The following is a 23,841-nucleotide window of genomic DNA, read 5'->3' as shown; positions in this document are numbered from 1 at the left end:
TCGTTTCACCACCATGATCGGGGGTTATGGTATGCAAGGCAACCTGCAGAGTAAAGCATTCAGCTTCCGTGGAGGTCGCCTTTGTGCATAGTAACTGGCACAATACTTTGCGGAGACATTGGCTTTGTTACCATTGAAATGGGAGTGCCTAGTTGCTCGCCAGTGCTGCTCTGCAAAAAGGTGAGCGTTGTCATTAGCAGAGTGTCAGTAAGTATAAATCATGTGCCCGCAAAGCGTTTTGTTTTGTTTGGCAAGAGTCTCTTAATAGAATTTATTTCCTAATTTATCACAAGCTCACAATAGCGCGTCGTACACGCTGGAAACACGCTTCACGCGCCAGTTGGCCGACGAGGTCGCCGATCATGGACACGCCTTCATCAAATTCACTCTCAAGGCCTCGTCTAAGGCTCAATCGCCATACACCGAGTTCTCGTGTTCAAGATAGTAGTGATATGGATTTTACCCCAGTCGCAGTCCCTTCCTCCGCGCGATCACAGCTCAATGTTGTCGATGATGAAGACGACAATCAGCCTACCCCTCGTATGCCACTCAGGAATATTGCTTCTTTTTCAAATAGCTATGGTCCAAATTCAGAATTTGGACCATCTACTTCTTCCGTGGCACCCTCCGAGACTGCTGCAGCTCGCCTCCGCGCCTTGCTAGCACGTTCATTGGATTCGCCCAACGGAAATTCGCTTCCTACAAGACCCTCTGCACAACTGTCAGAAGATGGCGCTGGCTCTGTGTCATCTCGCTTTACACCTGCCACTCCAAGCGTTACTCGGGACAGTCTGAAGGATTTGTTTTCTCGTGCTAGACGTGAGCCTGGGGACACGCCACAGAAATCGAGACCGCGTAGAGCCAGTTTTGACACGAGTGAGATGGACATTACCCCTGTTGTCGACCGTGAAAGGGAACAGCATAAGGGTAAAAGAAAAAGTCTCAGTGATGACGAGGTTGATAAACCAAGTGCGTCAATTCCCTTTACTTCATCATCTTTGGGATCTCATCATAATACGTATCAAAGAATCCAGCAAAGGGTCCGAATCGTCATTTCGGTCTTCTCATGCAGCAACGTTTGATACCCTTCGTGCACGTCTGTCTTCCCACTCGCGGCTCCTCGATCAAAATTTACCTACAGCGGTGTATGACGGTCAGCTTATTTAGATTATTGTGATGAGTGCACCTAATTGAAGTGCATCAGTTACTTCTCAACCTCCGAAACAGGTTCATTACTTGCAGATGAGCCTCGTTTGGAAGGACATGCTAATGTTGATTCGACGACGGCTTTGTTACGGCCGCTTGATTCCACTTGGTCACCACCTCCAAGAAGTGCAAGTTCACATCAAAGGACCTTCCAATTGCCTTCCCAGCTAGCGTCTCACTCTAGTAAGGCCATGCATTTGCAATGTTTGCATCCCCCTGACCATTCAATCAGATCTCCTGGATCAAGATTCGGATATGCAGCATGCTATGGGAGATCTCGATACATCTGAAGATGGTGGGCAATCATTTTTAAAATAGCTTATCGCAACGTTTTTCATTGTTGTTTCATTAGTACCAGTACCGATGTCCGGGCCAAGCACCAGTCGCCCGTCAACTACTCCGTTGCGGTCCCGTACCTCCCTTTCATTACGCGGAAGTTTGCGACATCATGATCAGTCTCGGCGTGCCAGTCTCGAATTGCCAGGTATGTGATGCCTTTTCGCCTTTACGTCACTCCACCTACAGTATGCACAGGGCCAAGGGCAAGCTCGTCACTTTCTGATGCTGATTGTGAGATAACACTTGCTGTTATTTTTTTCGAGGCAAGCTCATCATAGTAATCTAGTCAAAGAGCAATACCACTCTCGTGAAGATGACCGGATGCACCAACGCGAACGCGAGTGGAACCGTCCTAAAGGACCATCACGTTCTGTCACCCCTGAGCTGCATCACCAACACTCATTGGAGTTCCACCGACGCCACTCTCAAGAGATGCCTTGGACGTCGCCCTCTCACGTTAAGTCCCTTTCGAACGGAGCAATTTCACCGCTCGGCGGTAGAAGTCTGCATAGAAGGGGTAAGCGTTGCGTCACTTCGGAGTTTTGATGATGATCGGAGCTCAAGGTCAGGTTCCATGAGCTCACAGGTGGATCGTAAGCGATCATTTCTTTCCGCTTCACATCGCTTTAATGATCCCCAGATCGTGATCGGATGGCTGAGCTTGACAGAGATCGCTACATTGAGCGTGAGCGAGAATGGAATAAACGACACCCACCATCTCGACCGTCTTCAAGTCTTAGCTCGCATTCGAATCACTCCCACACTCACCCCAGTCGACCTCCATCGGTCACAGCGTATGCGACACCAACGCTTGCATCCCTTCAACGACAAGGTTCCAATTCTCGACTATCTGGTGCCAGCTCACCTGTCAGCTCACAGGCTAGTCATAACTCATTACGAGATCCAGAAGAAGTGGAAGAAGAACGAGAGGTAACGCATGAACGTGAGCGAAATTGGAACTCGCCACAGCCCAAATGGAACACAGCGAGGCATCATAGTCACAGCAGCAGTGGAAATCAAGTGACATCTCCGAGTGTCCATCTTTCCCAAAGCAAGAATGGGAGGAGTTTGCGTGCATCGTCTAGTCTACCTCACCTCACTCCGGAGGCTCAACGCAAGGGCTCACCGTCGCTTGTGAAGTCGCATTCTCACAAAGACAAAGTGGATTCAGTGCTTGATGCACCAACGTCAGTTCATTCGCCTCAGAGTGCAGTTCCGTCGCCTCCATCCGATGAGAGTGAGGCTTCACCCCATACTACATCACTCAAGCTTGCGGCCGCTTCAAGATTTGGCTGGGGTTTTTCGCGGAGTCATCAGCTTCCCCCCTTTGATCTAGAGAGTTCGCCTACACGAGGCGGACGCAGCAATAAGGAGCCTGATTCCTCACATCACCGCGCGCCAACCATCTCTTCGCCATCGCGGACTCCAAGCTCGTGCCCATCCAGTCGGGCTTCGGGCGTCAATAGGTCAAGCTTGATTCCAGTACCCTCGACATCTAAGAGGAATGGTCTTTTCAACAGCGGCAGTTTTGCTTCTTCCACTCCTAAAGCCAACGACGAGGAGAAGTTCATTAAGGGTCATCGTAAGCGGTCGATGGAGTTTACTGAGTCTGTAGGGAGTATTCATCCTCGAACTAGCATTCATGGTGCATTTGGAGATGAGGATATGGTTTTAGGTAAGATCCGTATTTCCCTTAGCTTGTCAATATACCTTCTTATCTGAAAATATACAGCGAGCGATGAGGAATCCGTGTCGGAGTTTGCTCCGCGATCGACTACTCCAGACACACGACCTTCGAATTCCTTCCCAGAGGATCCTCCCAGTAAGACAGAGACAGAGGTTCTGGTATCACCACCATCCTCGCCACCAAGACGACGCTCACCTGTTCAAACACCAGGTGTTTCTTCCAGTGATGAAGCCCGTCTTCGCAGAGCTCTTGCCTCAACTTCAGCGACCTCGTTCCGACCTCTTACGCCAGACTCTCCATTAGATACCTCTCAGTCTCAAGAGCAGACGATGCCATCATCTTTTACTCCTCCGGGAACGCCGCCAATGACCAGTTCCGCTCCTCAGGACGAATCTTCTTCTGGAGTCATTCCCACCGTTGCGCTCACAACTCCGCCGCGTCGTCTTTCGTCAAGCACTTCAATTCTTGACGTCCGCACCCCGTCTCCACCCCATGACCTCTCCAATCTTTCTGTTCTCCCTTCATCATCTGAAGATGAAGTAGAGACACGTGAGGCGGATGTCACACCCGTGCGAGCAGATGAGGATGGTCTTGCCAATCCGAATTACACCGCGATGAAGACTCCGAGACCTCCTGGAGCGTGGGCTGCTACGCCCGTACCGCCCAAGCACCCGAGGGAAACATCACCACCTCCTACTTCATCTGAGTTAGCTCCGACTGTGTCATCGTCATCGACGCCTTTGCCTCGAGCCAATTCTGAATCCGAGTGGAACTCGAAGACTGAAACTCCGGCAGGCAACGGACTGCTCACGCCAATACCTTCTCTGTCGCGTGCTAACTCTCTTCCTCTACGTACACCGGCTCCCCCCGGTGCATGGATGCTCACCCCGAATCAACCCACAACTCAGAATGGACAGAATGGTTCTGCAGATCAGTCCCAGTTTGGTTCTATCGGAAGGAGAAAGAGCATTCTCAAAGTACGCTTTGACGTCACGGAATCAGAGGCTTCAACTGCTGAAGTTGAACATCAAAAATCACCTTTACCTTCCGGGCGCGTATCTGCGCCTGACTTTCTGCCTGATGGCCACTCACGATGGGCGGAGAGCGTCCCTTCAAAAATAACCAATGGTTCTGCCCACATTGATGCCGTACAAGATCCGGTGCCAGCGAGGCCCGTCACTCCTGACTCTACAACGCCCATATCTCGTGCCAACATACCATCGCCACGTTCGCTGAGAAAATCACCCGTCGTCAAGGTTGTGGATGCATTTGGTCGGGAAAGGATTGATGACCTTCCAACACCAGCTGATGCCCAGGATATTACGGACGGACGTGCGGATGCGAAAGACGCGATTCGCTCGCTGTCATCAGCTGAAACTCTTCACACTCCTCGTGCCCAGCACAAGAGTAATATTCGTATTGTCGATGCAATGGGAAGAGAAATTGAGGAAGAAATTGATCCTGTGATTGAACCCCTATTCGAAGAAGAGTTGTTAGTCCTGCATCATGATTCACCTGTTGGTCGCACGGAAACCTTGGCTCAGATGCGGCAAACGCTCCGGGAGTGGGCTGATGGGCTAAGTGATGGGGACAGGTAATGTCGCCAGCGTACGGTTCAAGAAAAGTGCTGACTGATGGGAACTGCAATAGGTCTGCTGATGATCTCGCTTTGAACACGAGCCACCTCAAAGAGCTGGAAGAAGTTTCGAGGGCAGCGCGGCATGCTCGGAATCAGTTGGCTCAGACCCTTCGTGTCGAATCTGTGAAAGAGCGTGACCTGATGCACAGATCTGCTAAGGACGCCAATGGCCGAAGCGGGCTTTTGGTAAGACAAAGTGTATGCACTTGGTGTAGTCGCATCTGACCGGTTCTCTCAACCAGCCGGCTATCGTTGGCGACAACAGCTCTTTCCATCGTGGTATGGTTTTGTTTGGGGTTGTGGTCCAAATAATCTTCGTCCTTGCGATGTTGCGGTAGGTTTCTTCACTTCGTATAGAAGTTTTCTCACTGATCTGTTGACCGTCTGCATAGATTCGCACATGTCCAAGCTCGCCAACTCTTTTATACTGTCTATTATGATCCTCTCTACCCAGAGTTGAATCCCTTACCTGGACACTCACGTCAATTCTCGCCGCCCTACCCCTCATTTCCATGGTCGCTTTCGAGTGCGTATGAGATTGTAAGACACGAAGGATGGTCAGCTTTGAAAGCGGAACTACAGGGCACTGTGCGCCGCATCGGTGAACATGCTTGGGAGAAGTGGGGAGAACGCCCTTACACCGGAACATGGCCACCTACGTGACCATTATTACGATCAGGCTGCATGCTATCTATTTTTCATGATATTTTTTTTCTTTCTATGGTATCGTCGAAAGGCTGTCTAGTATTAGTATTGTACATATCGCATGAGCACTTCTCGATCTTCATGAATTTAACGATCCATGCTGAAATGGTGACTCGGACTCGGAGCAGCCAAGGTTAAAATCCGAATCATGCGCGTCGTCGACGGTGACGGTACATACATAATTGTGGACTTGTCTGATACACATGCAGAGTGTTCAAGCAGACTCATATGTCCAACCTATACTACTATCATCGTACCGAGATACAAATAGACATGACTTGTTCCAACGTCGGAAACCGACATAGCCCTCACCACAGGCAATGACTACAGGATCTCACATTTCTCCAAATGAAATCCACCGTACCGCTCCTGTTGTATGCCCCAATGTCATTCCGCGAATGTCGAATGAGATTGTACTCCGGGTGACTGTTATTGTTCGCAATGTTGCAAAGCTGCCGTGCATTGCATGCCTCGGTCTGGTGAAATCCTGTCCGCCTGTCCCATCCACACCTCGTGCAATGTTCGAAACACTTTTTTGTGAGACACATTGTGATATTTGTGAGAAGAAATTTTTGGGATGAAAAGGATGGATAATGCAGTGGCTGGCTTAGTCTTATTATTTGTGTGGAGTGGGGGAATTGCTCACCATCGTGCTGAATTTATACCTTAGATAGTCTTGGTGGCGGCCTAGGACGACACCCATAAGTCTCACTGGAGAAACAATCCGATGGTTTGGGAGAGGCACTAAGATGTGAATGCACGTATACCTCCATGGGTCACCGAACGAATTAGTAGCAGATAGAATTGCAGCCGGAAAAACAGCATAGGTGACGTGAGCCGCGGCAGGGAATGCAACAACCTGACTATCCTTAGGCGGCGGTCAAAGACACAAAACACGATAAAAACCGACTGCGCGTACCTGAATCTTATACTGCTCGAAGGGAAACCCGATAGCATACCATGTGAGACCTTGAAGTACATAAATGCGACGGCGGGTACTGACGTGGGCAAAGACCAGTCTGTCAATGCATGTCACTGTGATTGTGCAGGCGTTGGCATCTAGGTGCCGATGCTAGCCTAAAGCAGACATGAACGCCACCTAGCGGTTATCCTATCGCTCAAAACCCATTAGCAATGGAGGCACGGGGATGACAATGGAAGAAGAAACCCAATGAAACGGGAACAGCCTGCAGTGAGCGGTGCTGGGATTTTTCATAGTGGTGAGTGGCGACATATCTATGACCCCTTCAAGGATGTTCCAAAAACAATGAATGACATGCCATGAAGGAAGCAATGGTTATGTCAAAATATCGCCGTTCTGACAACAAAAATTATAATCAAAATGTAACTTGAAGTGTATGGGCCCCCGCATCGTAGCCCATTAATTAGCCAATTACCCTGCAAAGAAATAGACCAAGCACTACTTACTTATACATTATCGGGGAAATGATAGCTCGAACTTCCGACACAGCTGGAATTTGAAACGCATTCTGCATCCATAGCGAGGTTTTAAAATTTGGTCCACTACAGCAATGGCAGATCAAGCCGACATAAACGGAATATTAAACCAGCAGTGATGTACAAGACTGCACGACGCTGTTGGGGGGCAATTATGATGGTGTGGACGCACTTGGAACCGGACCACCGGTGACTCGACTCGAACTCACCAAGAAAGCGAACCGTAAGCATGAAAAGGTGCGCAGCCTGTGCAATTCTACACAACTTGAAGGTTCGCGCCAGCGATGAAATAACACATCCGATCTTTGTAGCCGTCTGTGTTTGGCCGCCATACTTACACTGCGCATCATGCGCAGTGCTGCAGACGCCCATCCCCGACTCGTTTAGAAAACTTTGCACTCAATAGTACTATCATAGCTAAAAACTGTATATCGAATATATAATTATAAAGCTTGACTAAAGCCGTCATCAATTCGGTGTTGTCATTTTGCTCTACAAATTTCCAGGCCTGTTCTTAATCTACCACAACCACTTTGAAGTCTCCTTGCAAAGCTTTCGTCTGCTCACTTGTCCTACTCAGAAGGCTTTTAGCTCATGCTTCAACCTCCACTCAATATCTCGGCAAGATTCAAATACATGCTTGTCTCGGGAAAAGTCCACAAGTATTGTATGTTGTTTCCGTTCTCTTCGATATGCTGTCAATCAACTAACCTGCACCCTAGCGTCAAACCATATCTGCCCACCATGGCCTCCGCAGGATTTGTGAATATTTGTTGTGACGTCAATGACAAGTTCTACTGCTTCCGCATGCCACTCTTTCTCACTAACATGAAGGATGTCGCTCGTGCCCTATATCGCCTTTCCACGTACCTTACCAAATTCTTCAGTTGTAAACCGGTGCACAGACCTCTTTCAATGACAGGAATGAACGCTACATCGTTGTCAACGGCATTCATCACGCCTTCGAGAGCCGCTTGACGTTTTCATCGACAAATTCGTGCTCTGTCATTCATGCAAGACCCCTGAGATGGACCTTTTCATCCTCAAATTGGTCGCATTGAGGATGTCGTCAGGGTTTTCAAAGCCTGTGCTAAAGGAACGGGTGTCGACGTGAAGCACAAGCTCGTCATCTTCATTTTGAAGAACCCGAGGAAGAGCAAGAAGGGTGTCAAGGGCAAAACAAATGGGACTGGTGGTGGAGTCCATGCATCGGCTCCGTTAGTTCCTGGTGACAAAATCGGCAGCATGTCTGGTGATGATAGCGACGACGAGCTTACCAAGAAGATCAAAGCCGAAGTCGCTGAGCTTTCCGCAGAATCAAACTTGTAGTTCGTCGACTAATATCTCTCGAGGTGCTGTCAAGGCTCGCGTCAAGAGATTGGATAGTCAAGTTAGCGGACTCTCGCATACTCCGCCTGCTGGAGGCTCGGGAGATGACGATGTGAATTGCCCATATACTCAATTTGGTTGTCTAGTCGAACAGAACAAGAGCGAAGCAGACATTGGTGCCATGCACATCTACCAGAGGGCGCAAGAGTTCGGAGTCGAGGAGAAACACAAGACTGCCCTTGTTCTTGTTCAAACGCTGTTCACCGCGTAGGGTGCGAAGGAGATCGATTTGTACAAGGCCCTGCCCGCAAAGGTTCACATTTTTCTAATGTATGCGGCATTCTACTGACTCGATGTATAGGTCACTTCCGAGAAACACTAGACAGCTCTGTTGGGTGGTATTGAGTCCCTCGTCGGACTCACTCACCCAAAGCTTATCCCTTTCGTCCCAGGATTCTCATGGCCCTGTACCAGATCGACATTTTGAAAGAAGACGTATTGACTCAATGGGGTACTCATGTCAGCAGGAAGTACATCGATAAGGAGACGAGCAAAAAAGCGAGGAATGCTAGCGAGTCCTTCTTGAAGTGGCTTAAGGAGGCAGACGATGATAATGCACAATGCATGATATGGAGACCTCGATCATATTTCCATTTTTACATCTTCCTGTTACCATGTTTCTCTCCCTTTGGTAGACAGGGCTTCAAAGTTTTAATAATAGTGCAATAACAAGTCTGAGTCAGACAAAAATGCGTCATTCCAATTTTCAAACTTTCGACATGCCTAACTTTCGTCGAGCAAGCCGTTAACAGTAGTAAATGTTACAATGGTTTTTTTTTTGAAACAAATAGGTCGGTAAACCTTGTACACGCATGGCAAGTTCCAAGCAAGTTCATAATGATACAACACCGTGACGTACGATGAGATGTGGAAGACGAGATAACAACACGAGGACAACATTGATATAACACGACTTACAAGTACAACACTGATCAAGATAGAATGCCTGTTGTGGCTTCACTGTGTACCACCCGGCCCCTGCCGTGTCAAACTTGCCAAAAAGGCATGAAGCATAGCATGTGCATAAGGCCTTTCTCCTCGGGAAACACTTTCAAGAATCTTCTCCAGACGATTTGATACTTCAGGTGCGCTGCGGAACTTTATTAGGAGTTCTAGTTCCATGTTTCGAATATCAGGGTACCTGTAGTGATCGTGGATCAACGTGGATTAGGGTATGGGACAAGAAAGGCGTACTGAGCTGTAAACCATGAGAATGCCTCGTCTAAGATATTGCTCTGGGATAGACTAGATTTGATGGCCTGGAACGCCAGAGCTTCCAAACGTGCGTTCTTGAGCTTTGGAATTCCTGTTAATCAGTGTGCCACAAAGGACACGAGATACACTAACCTTAATGGCGAGTCGGTACATTGACTTGGGAGAACAGCGTAAAGTTTGTGTTGTGTTGTTGCGCCGGCTGAGCGGATCTTTGGACTTCAGAGGATGGAAAGAAACCTGGCCAGTGTAGCAATAGTATACATAGGATGCCCAGCTACACGAACAGTTTGAGTCATTTTGAGCTAGTCAGAGCAGCTGTATCTTACGTCGCGTATGCCGTGTTCCGAACCAACACCATTTTCTGGGTCGAAGAAAAGGGTTGAGGCAGCGGCTCAGCCTTCAATGTATCCGTCGAGCAGGAACCTGGAGGCCGCGTAGCCGCCCATTCCGTCCAGCTGAAGTCTAAGTAGCAGACTCAGCACGAGGAATCACCCCAGGCGCAGGGAGAAGGAGGCGGACTCACCGGCGTCATCATCTGAACTTGAAGCACTGCTATCAGAAGTGGTATCAGATGCATCGAACTCAGAAGATGCCGCTCCAGGGGAGTAGCTCTGGCTATAACGATAAGGTGGGGGCTGGCTAGGCGCTCCTTGTTCTTTTCCCTTCGGTTTCTGTTTCCAGTTCGGTTTCTGTTTTTGTTTCTGTTTCACCTCTTCTTTCTCTTTTACTTCTTCTTCCTCGATGTCGCTATCGAAGCCATAATCATATTGCTCGGCGTCCCACATCAGCCTAGATTCGCTCTGATATTGAACGAGTAAAGATGCTAAAAGATAGATCCATTATTATTCGTCCACCAGGCAAGATTAGAAACCACCGACAAGGGAGAACTGACGCGCCGGCGTCAATGCCGTGGTCTAAAACTGTATTATTCGCATATACGAAGCGGGTCTCTCCTGACGATCGCCAAGTTTTACGCTTGGACATGACATAGTACTTGGTGTCGACGAATTCACCGCTGTTCATGGACAGCCTGAGAGCAGACGCAGTATTGATGAGGGGGTCAGCGATAACTGGGGCAAAGTTTGCTTTCGTAGTGACCGTAAACCACATGTAAGGGTGTGCAACAATAGTGGATGGCGAGAACGAGCCAAGAAGTGCGGGGGGGCCATGGCCAAAGTCAGCAACCGAGACCGTTCTGCTGTCAAAAGAAGGAACCTCTGCAGGTGAACCAGACCCATCCGAGTCTTTAAGGCATACAGTCACCGTGGCGGCGTCTGTCGCCGACGAGCAATGGGTGTGATCAAGGTAAACCTTCACTTTAGCAAAAGCCCAACCTCCTTTGGTGTACTGCAGCCCAAAACGCCACCCCAGTCCGAACTTTTCGCTGTAGACTATGGTTGAACCCCCTTGCAAGCAGGTGGCAAGGCGTTCGTCCTTAGTTTCCAACCGGAAGATTGATGTAACTGAATCAGACACCCTCTGCATGGTAGATGAAGACAACGGAAGGACGCGTATAGGTGCCCCTCTCAGCCGCAGTCTCTTATCTGGAAGGCAGTGTCGCGCCTCCATATTTAGGAGTAACTAGTACAGGAAATTAGTAATCCTATCCCGTAGCAGATCACTAACAGTGAACAGGGTACACGAGTTCGACAACACGATCAACAACAGTAGACGTTACAGGTTGGTAGTACAATGGGAAGTCCACGCAATGGACAGACCCGAACGACGCGTGCCATCGGGATCAATCTTGGCCAGATATCTGTGTAATTTGCTGGTATAACGCAGTGAAAGCCGATGCAGCGTGAGGTAGATTGCCCATGGCCACAGCTTTTATTTTAGCTGGAAGACCCTGCAAAACTGCTGGCGCACTCCTATGTTGCAAGAGGAGGGTGATTTCCATCTCTCTGATGGCGCCATGCCTTTGAGTGGGGTAGCAGCAACAACAAGTATGAGGTCATCAGTACCTGGAAGTGAATTTGGAGAATGCCTCGTCCAGTATGTTGGCTGCGGACAAGCTGGTTTCAATGGCCTTGAAAGCAAGTTGAGATAATGGTTCATTTTGAAGCTGTGATTTTGAGTTAATACAGATACATCAACGCAAGTTTCATGAAGTTACCTTCATAACCAGTTAATACATCGACTTCGGGGAGCAATGTGGTCTCTACTGAAGCGTCACATCAGATATACTTTGAGATCGCAAGTTTGCAAAGTTGACGATGCCGGTGTAACAATAATAAATAAAGGCGTGCCACCTGCAAATTTGATTTAATAGCGCCTCTGTGACACAAAAAATTACACCTACGTCCTCCAAGCAACGCCTTTTACGAGGACCACTCGGAATCCACGTTTCAAGTTCTCACTCATCATCTTAACATCTTCCAAAGGCAATGGCCGATTGTCTGGCTGCTCTTGAAGTCCGGCTGTAAAATTACATCAGGAAATCATGAGTTTACTTAATCCTTACTTATTTCGAACTTTTCCCACTTATTTCAAATGGATCTACTTATTATGCTTAAATCACCACCTGGTCCCAACTGAACTATCAGGATCTGTTAGCAATCATCATAAATGTGTGCTATAAAATTATTGGACTCTCAATTTGCAAGATGGTACCTCAAGAGAACATTTAAGAAAGAAAATCATCAACATTAATATGTCACTCAGGCTTCATACTAGTCACTAATTGTTAGTCTTATGTGTTACAGTTATGTTTGCCCCCTATCCATTTTTCCCATCTTTTACTCACTTGTATTACATCATGATCGCTATCGCCGTCACTAGATGACTCATCTCTCTTATCTGTATTACATCACGATCGCTATCACCGTCACTAGATGACTCACTCTTATCTTTGACTCACTCTTATCTCTGACTTGCTCTTATCTCTGACTCATATTACTTACTATATATACCTGGTTATGTACTCAGTAGATCTTCACTTTAATCTACTAGGTTCTACCTGGAATATCCTTCGCTTAAGACCTCCAATCTTAAGTCGTCTAACCATCGATATTCAAGCTAGAGACACACTCTCTGACTTGTCTTATGACCCTTACATTTGTAAGGTCTCGATTCAACTCCAGCTGTTACTCTTATCAAGTAGCTGTTGTTGTGACTATCCTAGTTCGTAACAAAAGATTAAAGTCACCAATCAACCCTCTCCATCCGAGAGGTCCCAAGATCCAGAAACAAGAACAAAGCAGACAGAGAGAGATGAAACGTCCCCTGAAATAGAAACATCACTAGACCAGAACGATCAGGATGTCCACCGTCGCCAATACCCCAGAACTTAAAGCCGGAGCCCCTTCTACCTATGATGGAAGCCCTCAGCAGGCCTTATGATGGTTGTATGCAGTTAAAGCGTACTTTGCGCTTAATGCTACAATCTATAACACCAATGAGAAGAAAGTCATTACTGCCCTTGCATATATGACTGAAGATAGCGCCATGGGTTGGGCACTCACCTTTTACACCAAAGTCGATAACTCCGCCTCCAAGTCTTATGGAACCTTTGCAAACTTTGAAACAAAGTTCAAAGAAGCTTTCGTACCAGCTGATGCTATTGGCACAGCCATGAATAAACTCCGTACCTTGAAACAAACAAGCGACCTCACTTCCTATGTTGCTAGCTTTAAGACCCTTGCTGCGCAGGCCTCCATAAAACAAGATGCAGTCTTGATCACATTTTTCAATGATGGATTAAAGAAGGGGATCATTAATTCCATTTTCCAGATGGAAACCATTCCTACAGATTTTGACAAGTACATTGCCACAGCCATCTGGCTTGACAGTAACTACCAGAGAGGTGCCACGTTTCGACAGAACCATTGTACCACCACTAGACCGACAGGACAACGTTACATGCCTAGACCATCCATTGATCGGCATGATCCAAATGCCATGGAGGTAGATTGGCTCACGGAAGCCAAAAGAAGTGACCATATGAAGAAAGGATTATGCTTCACGTGTCACCAGAAGGGACACATGACTAGAGCGTGCCCGCAGAAGAAGAAGATTCCTGTTTGTCGTGAAGAGATAGAGGACAGCGATAAAGAGGATGAAGATACAACAATCCATCATCTCACTGAGGATTTTTAACTTGGAAGACTGGATCGACGTCAGTATCTTCCGATGTACCTATCAGACTTGTATGAAGTATTGGAATTAGAAAGGAACTTCGAGTTCCTATTTCTCTCATCTCCAAGACCCGTCTGAAAACCGTCGAAACAACCGCTGTTATTGACTCTGGCGCTGCTGGAACATTTATTTCCGAAGAATTCATCAAAACCCACAGAATTCAGACACACAAACTCTCGAAACCATTCTGAGTCACCACTGCGGATGGAAGCTATACAAAGGGGGGCACTATCACCCGATATTGCATCCTCATTGTAAAGATTGACAAACGATCCATGATTGGGAAGTTCAACATCACACGGCTCAGCCGTCGTGATCAGATATTACTTGGGATCCCCTGGCTACGTGCTATGGACCCAGTAATCAAATGGAAGGCGGAAGAGCTGAAGCTCCCCAGAACTGAGAAAAGCGATCAGATTGAGGAAGAAGTTGATATTGAACAAGAAAAGAATGGATTACCACCCTTCTTCCGGAAACGCCAGAAGAATGATCCAAGACCAGAACCGATTCCAGTTGTAGTGCTGCTGGAGGCACCTCCTGCAAAGTCGGTCATGGACGCATCACCCAGGGAACCGACACCTTGAGCCACCATTGAAGAAATCCCAGACAAAGAAGCACCCCCTAACCTTGATTCCATCCCTGATGATGATGATGACTCCTTTGACACCAAAGACAATGTATGGACCATGGATTATGCGCCACCCATACGTGAGATCGCTACGTATCACCTTGAGGACAACAAATTTTTGATCAAGTATCCTAGTGACGCTTCCAAACTTCAGGTTATTACCAACACCTCTATGGATACCCCCCTAACCAAAGATGGTACTAGCATTGAAGAACAACGAACTATGGTTACACCACTGTCATGGCCAACAGAATCTGAATACATCAAAACCAGTAACAAGGCACGGCAATTTGCATTGGCAGCTGGACTTGAACAAAAGAAGAAGTCATTCGAGGAGCTCGTCCCTTCCTATCTTCATGATTTCGCCAATATCTTTGCAAAGGACGGCCTTAACCAGCTACCACCTGAACGACCCGGTATAGACCATTGTATCGAAACCAAACCCGGTTTTATTCCCAAGACATCCAAGGTGTACCCATTATCGGAAGCAGAGCATATGGCAGTTAAAGCTTTCATTGATGAAAACATAAAGAAAGGCTTTATCTCCAAGTCAAAATCACCACAAGCAAGCGGCTTCTTCTTCGTAGGAAAGAAAAGCGGAGATCTTCGCCCCTGTCAAGACTATCGGTACATTAACGATTGGATGGTTAAGAACACTTACCCCCTCCTGCTACCACTTTCACTAGTCGCTCGGTTGCATGGTGCTAAATACTTCACGAAGATGGATGTTTGTTCCGGATACAACAACATCCATATTCATCCTGATGATAGATGGAAAGCTGCCTTTACAACGGAATATGGTCTCTTTGAGCCAAATGTCATGTTCTTTGGTCTTTGCAATTCCCCTGCCACCTTCCAAGCGTATATGAATCAGACATTCCAACAGGAGATCAATGAAGGATGGCTCGTCATATACATGGATGACATCTTAATTTTCTCCAACGACCTCAACTCTCATCGCGAATGGACCCGGCGTATCCTTGAAAAGATTTGCCAAGAGAAACTTTTCCTAAAACCCGAAAAATGCACATTTGACGCACAAGAGGTAGAATATCTAGGGATGATCATCCGTCCTGGGTGCGTGGCAATGGACATTGCCAAAACTGATGGTATTCGCAATTGGCCTACCCCCACAATGGTAAAAGAAGTTCGGTCATTTTTGGGATTCTGCAACTTCTATCGAAATTTCATTTCCCATTATTCTGACATTGCCAGACCTCTAATTGACCTCACCAAGAAAGACGTCAAGTTTCTTTGGTCAGAAAGATGCACGTCAGCTTTCTCCACTTTGAAAGAATGTTTCCTCAAACAACCGGTCCTCCGAAACCCAGATCCGAGTAGACAGTTCGCAGTAGCAACTGATGCGTCGCTTGTCGCTACCAGCACAGTATTACTACAGACAGATGAAAACAGCATTTACCACCCATGTGGATACCTGTCACAAACATTGAATCCCGCAGAGCGAAATTACCAGATTTTTGATCGCAAACTCCTTGCTGTCATCCGCGCTCTAACCGAATGGTGTCATTATTTGGAGGGTAACCGTCACCCCATCATCATTTTCACCGACCACAAGAATCTGCTATATTTTAGGACTGCACAGAAATTAACTCGACGACAGGCCTGATGGCAGTTGATTTTGTCCTGCTACGATATTGAACTCCACCATGTTGCTGGAACTAAACTTGCCGCTCCTGATGCACTCTCCCATCGCCCAGACCATGGAACAGATTCCTCCGAGGATAATACCAATGAAACCCTTCTCCCTGATTCCATGTTCGTCCGCCTCCTTGATGTTGAACTCATGACCTCCCTTGCAAACCCTGATCCCTCCAACCCTGATCCCATCTTCCAAGCTGCCTCCAATGCCTTGGACGGCCTTTCCCTTCCCCCCATGAAATCCGCTCTTGCAGATTGGACTATCAAAGACGATATCCTTTACTATAAGGACCGCACTTACATCCGTCCTGCTGGTCGGCATCTTATTTTAGAACAATGTCATGATCACCCCACCGCCGGTCACCCTGGGCATTTTAAGACTGAAGAATTGGTTAAATGGGACTTCTGGTGGCCCTCTATGGGCACATATATCCATAAATACGTCAAAGGTTGCACTCTCTGTCAGCAGATGAAATCTGATACCCATCCGACTACACCCCCTCTTGTCCCTATCCCTTCCGTCGCTGCAACCCCATTCACCCAAGTCTCTGTTGATCTGATCACTGATCTTCCCCCCTGTGCTGGCTTTGATTCTGTCATGGTCGTGGTAGACCATGGGCTTATGAAGGGGGTAATTCTTATCCCATGCACTAAAACCATCACCTCCGAAGGAGTTGCCAAGAAATTTTTAAAATATGTCTACCGCCAATTCGGCTTGCATGAAAAAGTCATTTCTGATCGTGGACCACAATTCGTGTCAAAATTCTCAAAAGCCCTTGCCAAGCTCTTGAAATACAATATATCCGCATCCACTGCCTATCATCCCCAAACTGATGGTCAAACCGAACGTCTCAATCAGGAACTCAAAACTTACCTTCGGATCTATTGCAGGAACCACCCTGAAGATTGGGTGGAACATCTTCCTATGGCGGAATTCGTGCATAATCATCGAAAACACGACTCTCGTAACACCTCACCATTCTTCCTAATGATGGGATACAAACCAAGAGCCCTTCCCCATACACTTCCTAACTCCACCATCCCTGCAGCAGAAGATAGACTCCGTTCGCTCCAGAAATCCAGAGAAGAAGCACTCTCCTGCCATAACCTCGCTATGCAGCGAATGGTGGAATGAACCCACGGACAGAAATATCATCCGTGGAAAGTAGGAGATAAAGTTTGGTTATCAGGAAAGAACCTAATCACGCAGTTACCATCACGGAAGCTCACATCGAAGTGATATGGCCCCTTCTCAATCACTGCCATTCTTTCCCCCATCACATTCACACTCCAATTACCATCACAATGGAAAGTCCACCCCATGTTCCATGCTTCCAAACTATCGTCCTATCATGAAACAGAGGTTCATGGTCTGAACTTCCATGATCCACCCCCAGATGTCATCAATAATGAAGAAGAATATGAAATCGATGCAATCCTATCGCATAAGGGGACAGGTAAACGAAGACGCTATCTGGTATCCTGGAAAGGATACTCTTCCACCAGTAACAAATGGATCCCAGAAGAAAACCTTAGCAATGCTGCCAACGCTCTCGTTGCATATAAAAGAGCTCACCAATTGTAAATCCAGAAACTATGTCTCTCAAACACCTACGCCTCTGCATACAACGCATCGAAGAACTCACTGCTGCTATGAATACCGTAGCTGAAGGAAATGCTCACCCATTGTCCCTCCTTGATTATCAGACTGCCACCGCCATTAACCTCGCCAATAATGCATCCTCACCAGTGGTTTCCCCACCATCATCTGATTCTACCCTTACCAACGACTCCACCCTTACCGACTACTTTTCAATTATTGATCAAGTCAAAACCAGCACCCTTTTTGAATCCACTCTCACCTCCCAGCAATACGCTATAGAAATAGATCATCTTTTAGGAGAAAGAGGAGCGATATCTAGTGGACTCATCATCAGAATCATCAGGGACGCCAGTCTCATTGAGCGCACCACCAACCTTCTTGATGATGAAGGTCACAAGACCATATTCCATCATCTTCATATACGCATTCGTAATACTGCAATCCGTCTGTTGCCTGATGATACTAGAGATGCTATCAGAGAGGCTATTCACATCATCACGGAACAAATCGCTCTTGACCCAGTCGCGCGTCCTCCTTCCCTGCATATTGCCATTCCAGTCCCACCACCAGTCCCTGCAACAACTACCCTTGAGCATCAGAATGATAATATCCCTCCTATTGCTGTACTTGATGTACCAGCTTCTCCATCTCCTACCCCCATCTCACCCACCACATGCAGATACCCTATCCAACGTAGATCCTCCCGTATTGCCGCCAAATGAGCCACATCTGTTTCCCCGCACAGAACACTCAAATGATCCAGATCCCCCTCTCCACCAGACCAGCCTACCACTGTCATTATAGTAAAAATGGCACCCATCGATAACGTTGTGTGTTGCAACTGTCACTCTGCTGGACATCGTCACAAGAACTGTCCAGTGTATTACTGCCAAGTTTGCAAAGCATATGCACCTGGGCACCTGTCGGTCTTTTGTAAGGAGCTGAAAGGAGAAGCAGTCATTCCACTGGTATGGACTGATCCTGGCTTCTACGAAGCCCTTGCCCAATGGGAGATTGAGCAGGACGCCATTTACCATGCTGCAGAACTAGCTGATAGGTTGCTCCCTATCACTGAGGAACAGAACAATTTGCTCAACTCAAACTACGACACTGACCCTATTTACTGGGCTAACCAGGATAACTGAAGTCGGTGACTTCATTCCTAAACAAGGGGTAATGTTACAGTTACGTTTGCCCCCTATCCATTTTTCCCATCTTTTACTTACTTGTATTACATCATGATCGCTATCACCGTCACTAGATGACTCATCTCTCTTATCTGTATTACATCATGATCGCTATCACCGTCACTAGATGACTCACTCTTATCTTTGACTCACTCTTATCTCTGACTTGCTCTTATCTCTGACTCATATTACTTACTATATATACCTGGTTATGTACTCAGTAGATCTTCACTTTAATCTACTAGGTTCTACCTGGAATATCCTTTACTTAAGACCTCCAATCTTAAGTCATCTAACCATCAATATTCAAGCTAGAGACACACTCTCTGACTTGTCTTATGACCCTTACATTTGTAAGGTCCCGATTCAACTCCAGCCGTTACTCTTATCAAGTAGCTGTTGTTGCGACTATCCTAGTTCATAACATTATGCAATGAAAGATGTCTCTCAGGCCCAACAAACATATTGTAATACTCAATTTTAAAGCAGTTGTCAAATTTCAGAAAAAAAGTAGATCCATTGTAAATAAGTGGGAAAAGGTCGAAATAAGTAAGGATTAAGTAAACTCACGATTTCCTGATGTACATAACAACGTTAATTCGACATACATATGACGTTTGGCGTTTCAGTACCTTCTAGGTTGGAGAAAGACGAGATTGAACCAATATCAGTCGTATCTTTCGAATTATAATCGATGAAGCAATAAGATTAAAGCTTTAACAGATAAACAAACCTTCAGGAGATTCTGGGGTGAGAGATCGCTCGTCATGACTTGCTGCAGCTTCATCACCAGTGACCAATTCCTCCGCAGGTTGCACCACCGCCAGATTGTTGTGGTTGCTGCTGTTACCGCTGTGATTATCGCTATCGTCTTCCAGATCGCTGTCAGATTCGTATTCATAACTTTCCAGGGAAATAAAAGGGAGAGTGTCGCTTTCAGACAGTTCAAAGAGGGAGGAGAAATCAAGGTCTTCTTCGGCTTCAAACGGTGCTCAGCGGCAGCCATGAATAAATAAGGATAGAACATACCGAAATCTGGTAAAATTGTTGTGGTTTGCAGCACAGCGGTGTTTGCATAGATCGGAATTGGTCTGGTGACGCTTCCAGGAGACAAACGACGAGTGTAAGCTTGGAATACTACGTCAAATGATGTCCCTGTCTTGAGCGATTGCTCGAGGGCACGAAGGGCACAGCAGGCCTGAGGCACGAAGGGCTCTTTAGCGCTGGTTGCCAGCGGTGCGCCTGGTATAAGCACACCGTTGGCAAGTACATCGAGTAGATTGCACGTCAGTGGGTTGGTAAAGGTGACCTCCAATGAAACGAGAGCATCCTGAAGCTGCAGACCGGAACATGTACTAATGAGCAGCTCAGTGCCCAGGACCGTGCCAATAGGATTGATGCAGAAGGGTGTGTCGCTATCAAGATGCGACGGAATAGAAACCGTAACTTTGACCGGTGTACCATGCCATGTACCGGGACAGTTACAAGAGTTGAAAAATAGCTGGTACTTCGAAGGTCTAACAAGCCGTTGTTTGGGGCGGTGCGGTGGCTCTCTACCATGATGAACAACCAGACGCCAGCTGAAACCCGCAACCGGGGATTGAAAAGCCTGCCTGGAAGGGGTACTGGCCAAGGAGCCTATACGAAATAATGTCGTGATGGAACTCGAAGTCCAGGTTTCTTGTAGCTTTTTGATGACAGACATTGGTTATGGATAGATATGATAGTAAGACCTGGGGCCACTCCTACAACGAGTTTATAAGTATGGGCATCCAGAGACCCCTGAAGATCGTGGCCTCGGTATGCAATTATCTTGATTACTAGGCATCCAATGAGATTCGGATCTACGGTGTGTCATGATCGTGGGTTAACGAGATGGTTCTTGTCAGTGTCCAGCATGCAAACCGGCACCCACAAAAGAAATTTGAGGATCATGAACCTAGGCTCGGTAACTTCCGCTCTCTTCTTAAACTTAAGTTCTGACTTCAAAAAGCGTCCTTGGAATATCATGATGCCGCATGCCTCATCATCCAAGCTTAAGCGGCCGAGTCAGTGAGTCTAGCTGCTCACCCTGTCAGCACTGATTATCCTACAGTAAATATGGGCCACGTAACTAGTGCAGTCATCAATACAACTCGCCGCCTAAATCATGCGCTGAAATAGCTTATTGACCCGCCGCCCCTTGACGGAGGCGCCACCAAACTCGTATCCAAACAATCGTTTACATGGAACATCGACCCCGGGCCATAACACGTCTTAATATTTTTTAACTGTGATTAGTCCTTTCTGCTGAAGTAGCAACGCTCAAGATGAACTTGGGCGCCTCGAAGATGATCATATGCTCCCGGTGACCGATCTGTCAAGCCACCGCAGAATGGCGAATGGCGTGGTGATGTTCCAGCACCGTATCCATGCTATTCAAGGAATCACCGTCTCGACCGACCTGGATTCATAAACGGGGAGCATGTCTAACATGGAGCCCATGTCGAATCTAGGTAACAATATGAACTTTAGAGATTTTGGTGTGACGTCTTCGGAGCAACGACAACCATCGTCTCAGAATAGCACCGAGCAGATCGAAAACGATAACTGACAACGAGCATTATTCCACGAGTTCGACAACATGTAGACGTAGTACTCGCCAAGCAGGCCATAGCAATAGTGAACGTGATAGTAGGTTGGTAGTACAATGCAAGATCGTGTCACACGTCCGCATAATGAACATCAACAGACCCAACGACAGTGGTCAGTGATGCTATCGAGTTCAATTCTGGCCAGGTATCTGCATAATTAACGCAGTGAGAACCTGTCCAGCGTTGGGTATATTACCCCTGGCCACAGCTTCCATTTTAGCTGGGAGACCCTGCAGAACTTCTGATGCATTCCTATGTTTCAGCAGGAGGGCAGTTTCCATCGCTCTGACGGCGTCATGCCTTTAAGGACTAGCAGTAAGCAACAAGTAGATGTACGACGAGATCATCAATACCTGGAAGTAAATTTGGAGAATGCCTCATTCAGTATGTTGGCTGCAGACAACCTGGTTTCAATGGCCTTTAGAGCAAGTCGAGATAATGGTTCGTTGTTAAGCTGCAGCTTTGAGTTCATATAGATACATCAACACAAGTTTCATGGAGTTACCTTCCTAGCCAGTTGATACATCGACTTCGGAGAGCAATGTGGTGGACCATCTTCTAAGCGACGCTGCTCGTCAGGCGTACCTTGAGACCGTAAGTTTACAAAGTTGACGATGCCGGTGTAACAATAGTAGATAAAGGCGTGCCACCTGCAAACTCCATTCAGTAGCGCCTCTGTGACACAAAAACCATACCTACGTCTTCCAGGCAACACCCTTTACGAGGATGACTCGAGATCCACGTTTCAAGTTCTCGCTGATCACAGCCGGTACTATCCCAACATCTTCTAAAAGCAACGGCCGATTGCCTAGTTGTTCTCGAAGTCCAGCTGTAAGATTGAGTCGTCAATCTTACATACGTGCGAGGTTTCAGGTTTCAGTACCTTCAATGCTAGAGAAAGACGAAATTGAACCAGTATCAGTCGTGTCTGTGGGATGATGACCAATGAGCATGAGATCAAAGCTTCAACACTGGGAATAAACAAACAAACCTTCGTATGATTCATTGTCTACTGGTGTAGGATTGATGTTATTCTTGACGAAATCGTCGTCATCCAGATCGCTGTCAGAATCGTATTCATAACTCTCCAGGGAAGTGAAAGGGAGAGTATCGCCTTCAGACAGTTCAAAGAGGGAGGACAGATCAAGGTCTCCCCCGGCTGCAAACGGTACTCAGCAACCATGAATAAGAATAGGGATATGACATACAAAAGTCTGGCAAAGTTGTTTGCAGCACAGCGGTGCTCGCATAAATCGGAATTGGTCTAGTGACCTTGCCGAGGGACAAACGATGAGTATAAGCTTGAAATACTATGTCAAATGATGTTCCTGTCTTGAGCGATTGCTCGAGGGCACGAAGGGCAGAGCAGGCCTGAGACACCCTGGGCGCTTCAGCACTGGCAGGTGCGTCTGGTACGGACCTGACGGGTGCAGGTACATCAAATGGATTACATGACAGTGTGTTGGTTAAGGTGACCTCTAGCGAGACGAGGGCATTTCCAAGCTTCTGAGAAGAACAAGTGCCAGTGACCAGCGGATGATTATCATCCGAGTCTAAACCGCAAAGTCCTAGGATCACGGTGATAGATGTGGTACAGAGGGATGGATCACCATCAGGATGTGACGGAAAAGAGACCGTGACCTTGGCCAGTGTACCACGCCATGCATCCGGACAACTACGGGAATTGAAGCATAGCTGGTGCTGCTTTTCTTTGTTTATTTTTTTTGTGCGAATAGTCAGGCACCAGCTAAGACCCGCAACCTCAGAAGAGTAAAAAGGCCCGGGAGGTTTGATTGGAAGAGAGGAAATAGCGTCTACGGGGCCCAAACGAAACAACGTCGTGATGGAACCTGAAGCCGAGGTTTCTTGTAGTTTTTCGATGACGGACATATTGTTTGGGAGCACTAGGACCTGTACTACTATGAGGTTATAAGTATGGGCATCCAAAGACCCCTGGAGCTGCATCGTGGCTCGATATGCTTATCACCTCACTAGGCCACATTCAAAGGCTCTAATCTACAGTCCATTATGATCGTGGGTTGATCAAGGAAACTCGAGACGCTTCTTGTTGAGTAGGCAAACTAGCACCCACAAAATAAGGTTTAAGAAACGCCTCCCCCAGCCTGCAGGCCGACCGTATAGAAGTTTAGAAGAAAGCATGCATTCTTCCCTGCGATAAGTGCCAGCACCATATCAACCATCAATTCATCATATTCAATGGTATTTACGTACCACGACAAAGTCGTCCATGAGTATCTCTGCTATAAGCGGGCGATAGACAAAGGTTTCCTCCTATTTGACTACGTACGTCCTTGAGAGAAAAAAACTAGTGAAGCGGTTGGTTCTAAACGCTAAG

General features: G+C 47.1%; 6 protein-coding genes across 6 annotated transcripts; 2 read left to right on the top strand and 4 right to left on the bottom strand.

The window, feature by feature from the left end:
• Positions 1-217: 217 nt before the first annotated feature.
• BJ212DRAFT_1356039 (uncharacterized protein) lies at positions 218-5,746 on the top strand. The gene is given in 13 exon segments (XM_041335687.1): positions 218-969; positions 1,028-1,153; positions 1,228-1,389; positions 1,439-1,501; positions 1,559-1,690; positions 1,741-1,776; positions 1,832-2,041; positions 2,061-2,138; positions 2,186-3,220; positions 3,278-4,826; positions 4,883-5,057; positions 5,114-5,205; positions 5,264-5,746. The coding sequence occupies 13 exon segments, from the start codon at positions 363-365 to the stop codon at positions 5,532-5,534; spliced, it is 4,536 nt and encodes a 1,511-aa protein (XP_041192817.1). The 5' UTR covers positions 218-362; the 3' UTR covers positions 5,535-5,746.
• Positions 5,747-7,490: 1,744 nt separating this feature from the next.
• On the top strand, positions 7,491-9,109 carry BJ212DRAFT_1568673 (uncharacterized protein). Its single transcript, XM_041342010.1, is given in 7 exon segments — positions 7,491-7,701; positions 7,757-7,931; positions 8,097-8,330; positions 8,350-8,610; positions 8,635-8,676; positions 8,746-8,808; positions 8,838-9,109. 6 exon segments carry the CDS (start codon positions 7,779-7,781, stop codon positions 9,090-9,092), a joined length of 1,008 nt encoding a protein of 335 aa, XP_041192816.1. The 5' UTR covers positions 7,491-7,701; positions 7,757-7,778; the 3' UTR covers positions 9,093-9,109.
• Positions 9,110-9,380: 271 nt separating this feature from the next.
• On the bottom strand, positions 9,381-11,180 carry BJ212DRAFT_1587729 (uncharacterized protein; the record flags this gene model as incomplete). Its single annotated transcript, XM_041342414.1, has 6 exons — positions 10,531-11,180; positions 10,162-10,427; positions 9,965-10,100; positions 9,771-9,912; positions 9,618-9,718; positions 9,381-9,564 (listed from the first exon to the last, which is right to left on the bottom strand). Exons 1-6 carry the CDS (start codon positions 11,121-11,123, stop codon positions 9,381-9,383), a joined length of 1,422 nt encoding a protein of 473 aa, XP_041192815.1. The 5' UTR covers positions 11,124-11,180.
• On the bottom strand, positions 11,143-11,890 carry BJ212DRAFT_1356027 (uncharacterized protein). Its single transcript, XM_041335686.1, has 3 exons — positions 11,755-11,890; positions 11,603-11,703; positions 11,143-11,542 (listed from the first exon to the last, which is right to left on the bottom strand). The coding sequence occupies exons 1-3, from the start codon at positions 11,758-11,760 to the stop codon at positions 11,380-11,382; spliced, it is 270 nt and encodes an 89-aa protein (XP_041192814.1). The 5' UTR covers positions 11,761-11,890; the 3' UTR covers positions 11,143-11,379.
• A 7,408-nt stretch (positions 11,891-19,298) lies between these two features.
• BJ212DRAFT_207181 (uncharacterized protein) lies at positions 19,299-20,792 on the bottom strand. Its single transcript, XM_041342636.1, has 2 exons — positions 19,882-20,792; positions 19,299-19,831 (listed from the first exon to the last, which is right to left on the bottom strand). The coding sequence occupies exons 1-2, from the start codon at positions 20,555-20,557 to the stop codon at positions 19,569-19,571; spliced, it is 939 nt and encodes a 312-aa protein (XP_041192813.1). The 5' UTR covers positions 20,558-20,792; the 3' UTR covers positions 19,299-19,568.
• A 784-nt stretch (positions 20,793-21,576) lies between these two features.
• BJ212DRAFT_207212 (uncharacterized protein) lies at positions 21,577-23,721 on the bottom strand. The gene is made up of 8 exons (XM_041342637.1): positions 23,718-23,721; positions 22,694-23,655; positions 22,477-22,644; positions 22,369-22,413; positions 22,185-22,314; positions 21,991-22,135; positions 21,839-21,945; positions 21,577-21,785 (listed from the first exon to the last, which is right to left on the bottom strand). The coding sequence occupies exons 2-8, from the start codon at positions 23,448-23,450 to the stop codon at positions 21,617-21,619; spliced, it is 1,521 nt and encodes a 506-aa protein (XP_041192812.1). The 5' UTR covers positions 23,451-23,655; positions 23,718-23,721; the 3' UTR covers positions 21,577-21,616.
• Between the last annotated feature and the right edge of the window lie 120 nt (positions 23,722-23,841).

This window comes from Suillus subaureus (assembly GCF_016647635.1).
Source record: "Suillus subaureus strain MN1 chromosome Unknown BJ212scaffold_17, whole genome shotgun sequence".
NCBI lineage: Eukaryota > Fungi > Basidiomycota > Agaricomycetes > Boletales > Suillaceae > Suillus > Suillus subaureus.
This window is presented reverse-complemented; position numbering and strand designations above follow the sequence as displayed.

Coding starts and splice junctions, on each gene's coding strand:
- BJ212DRAFT_1356039 (XM_041335687.1), top strand. CDS start 363: ATGGACACGCCTTCATCAAATTCACTCTCAAGGCCTCGTCTAAGGCTC. Junction 1,154..1,227: donor ACCTACAGCGGTGTATGACG/GTCAGCTTATTT, acceptor CCTCCGAAACAG/GTTCATTACTTGCAGATGAG. Junction 5,058..5,113: donor ATGGCCGAAGCGGGCTTTTG/GTAAGACAAAGT, acceptor TCTCTCAACCAG/CCGGCTATCGTTGGCGACAA.
- BJ212DRAFT_1568673 (XM_041342010.1), top strand. CDS start 7,779: ATGGCCTCCGCAGGATTTGTGAATATTTGTTGTGACGTCAATGACAAG. Junction 8,611..8,634: donor ACAAGACTGCCCTTGTTCTT/GTTCAAACGCTG, acceptor TTCACCGCGTAG/GGTGCGAAGGAGATCGATTT. Junction 8,677..8,745: donor ACAAGGCCCTGCCCGCAAAG/GTTCACATTTTT, acceptor GAGAAACACTAG/ACAGCTCTGTTGGGTGGTAT.
- BJ212DRAFT_1356027 (XM_041335686.1), bottom strand. Junction 11,543..11,602: donor TTCTCCAAATTCACTTCCAG/GTACTGATGACC, acceptor TGGCGCCATCAG/AGAGATGGAAATCACCCTCC.
- BJ212DRAFT_207181 (XM_041342636.1), bottom strand. CDS start 20,557: ATGTCTGTCATCAAAAAGCTACAAGAAACCTGGACTTCGAGTTCCATC. Junction 19,832..19,881: donor AACAATTTTACCAGATTTCG/GTATGTTCTATC, acceptor CACCGTTTGAAG/CCGAAGAAGACCTTGATTTC.
- BJ212DRAFT_207212 (XM_041342637.1), bottom strand. CDS start 23,450: ATGCAGCTCCAGGGGTCTTTGGATGCCCATACTTATAACCTCATAGTA. Junction 22,136..22,184: donor AAGGGTGTTGCCTGGAAGAC/GTAGGTATGGTT, acceptor TGGAGTTTGCAG/GTGGCACGCCTTTATCTACT. Junction 21,786..21,838: donor TTCTCCAAATTTACTTCCAG/GTATTGATGATC, acceptor TAGTCCTTAAAG/GCATGACGCCGTCAGAGCGA.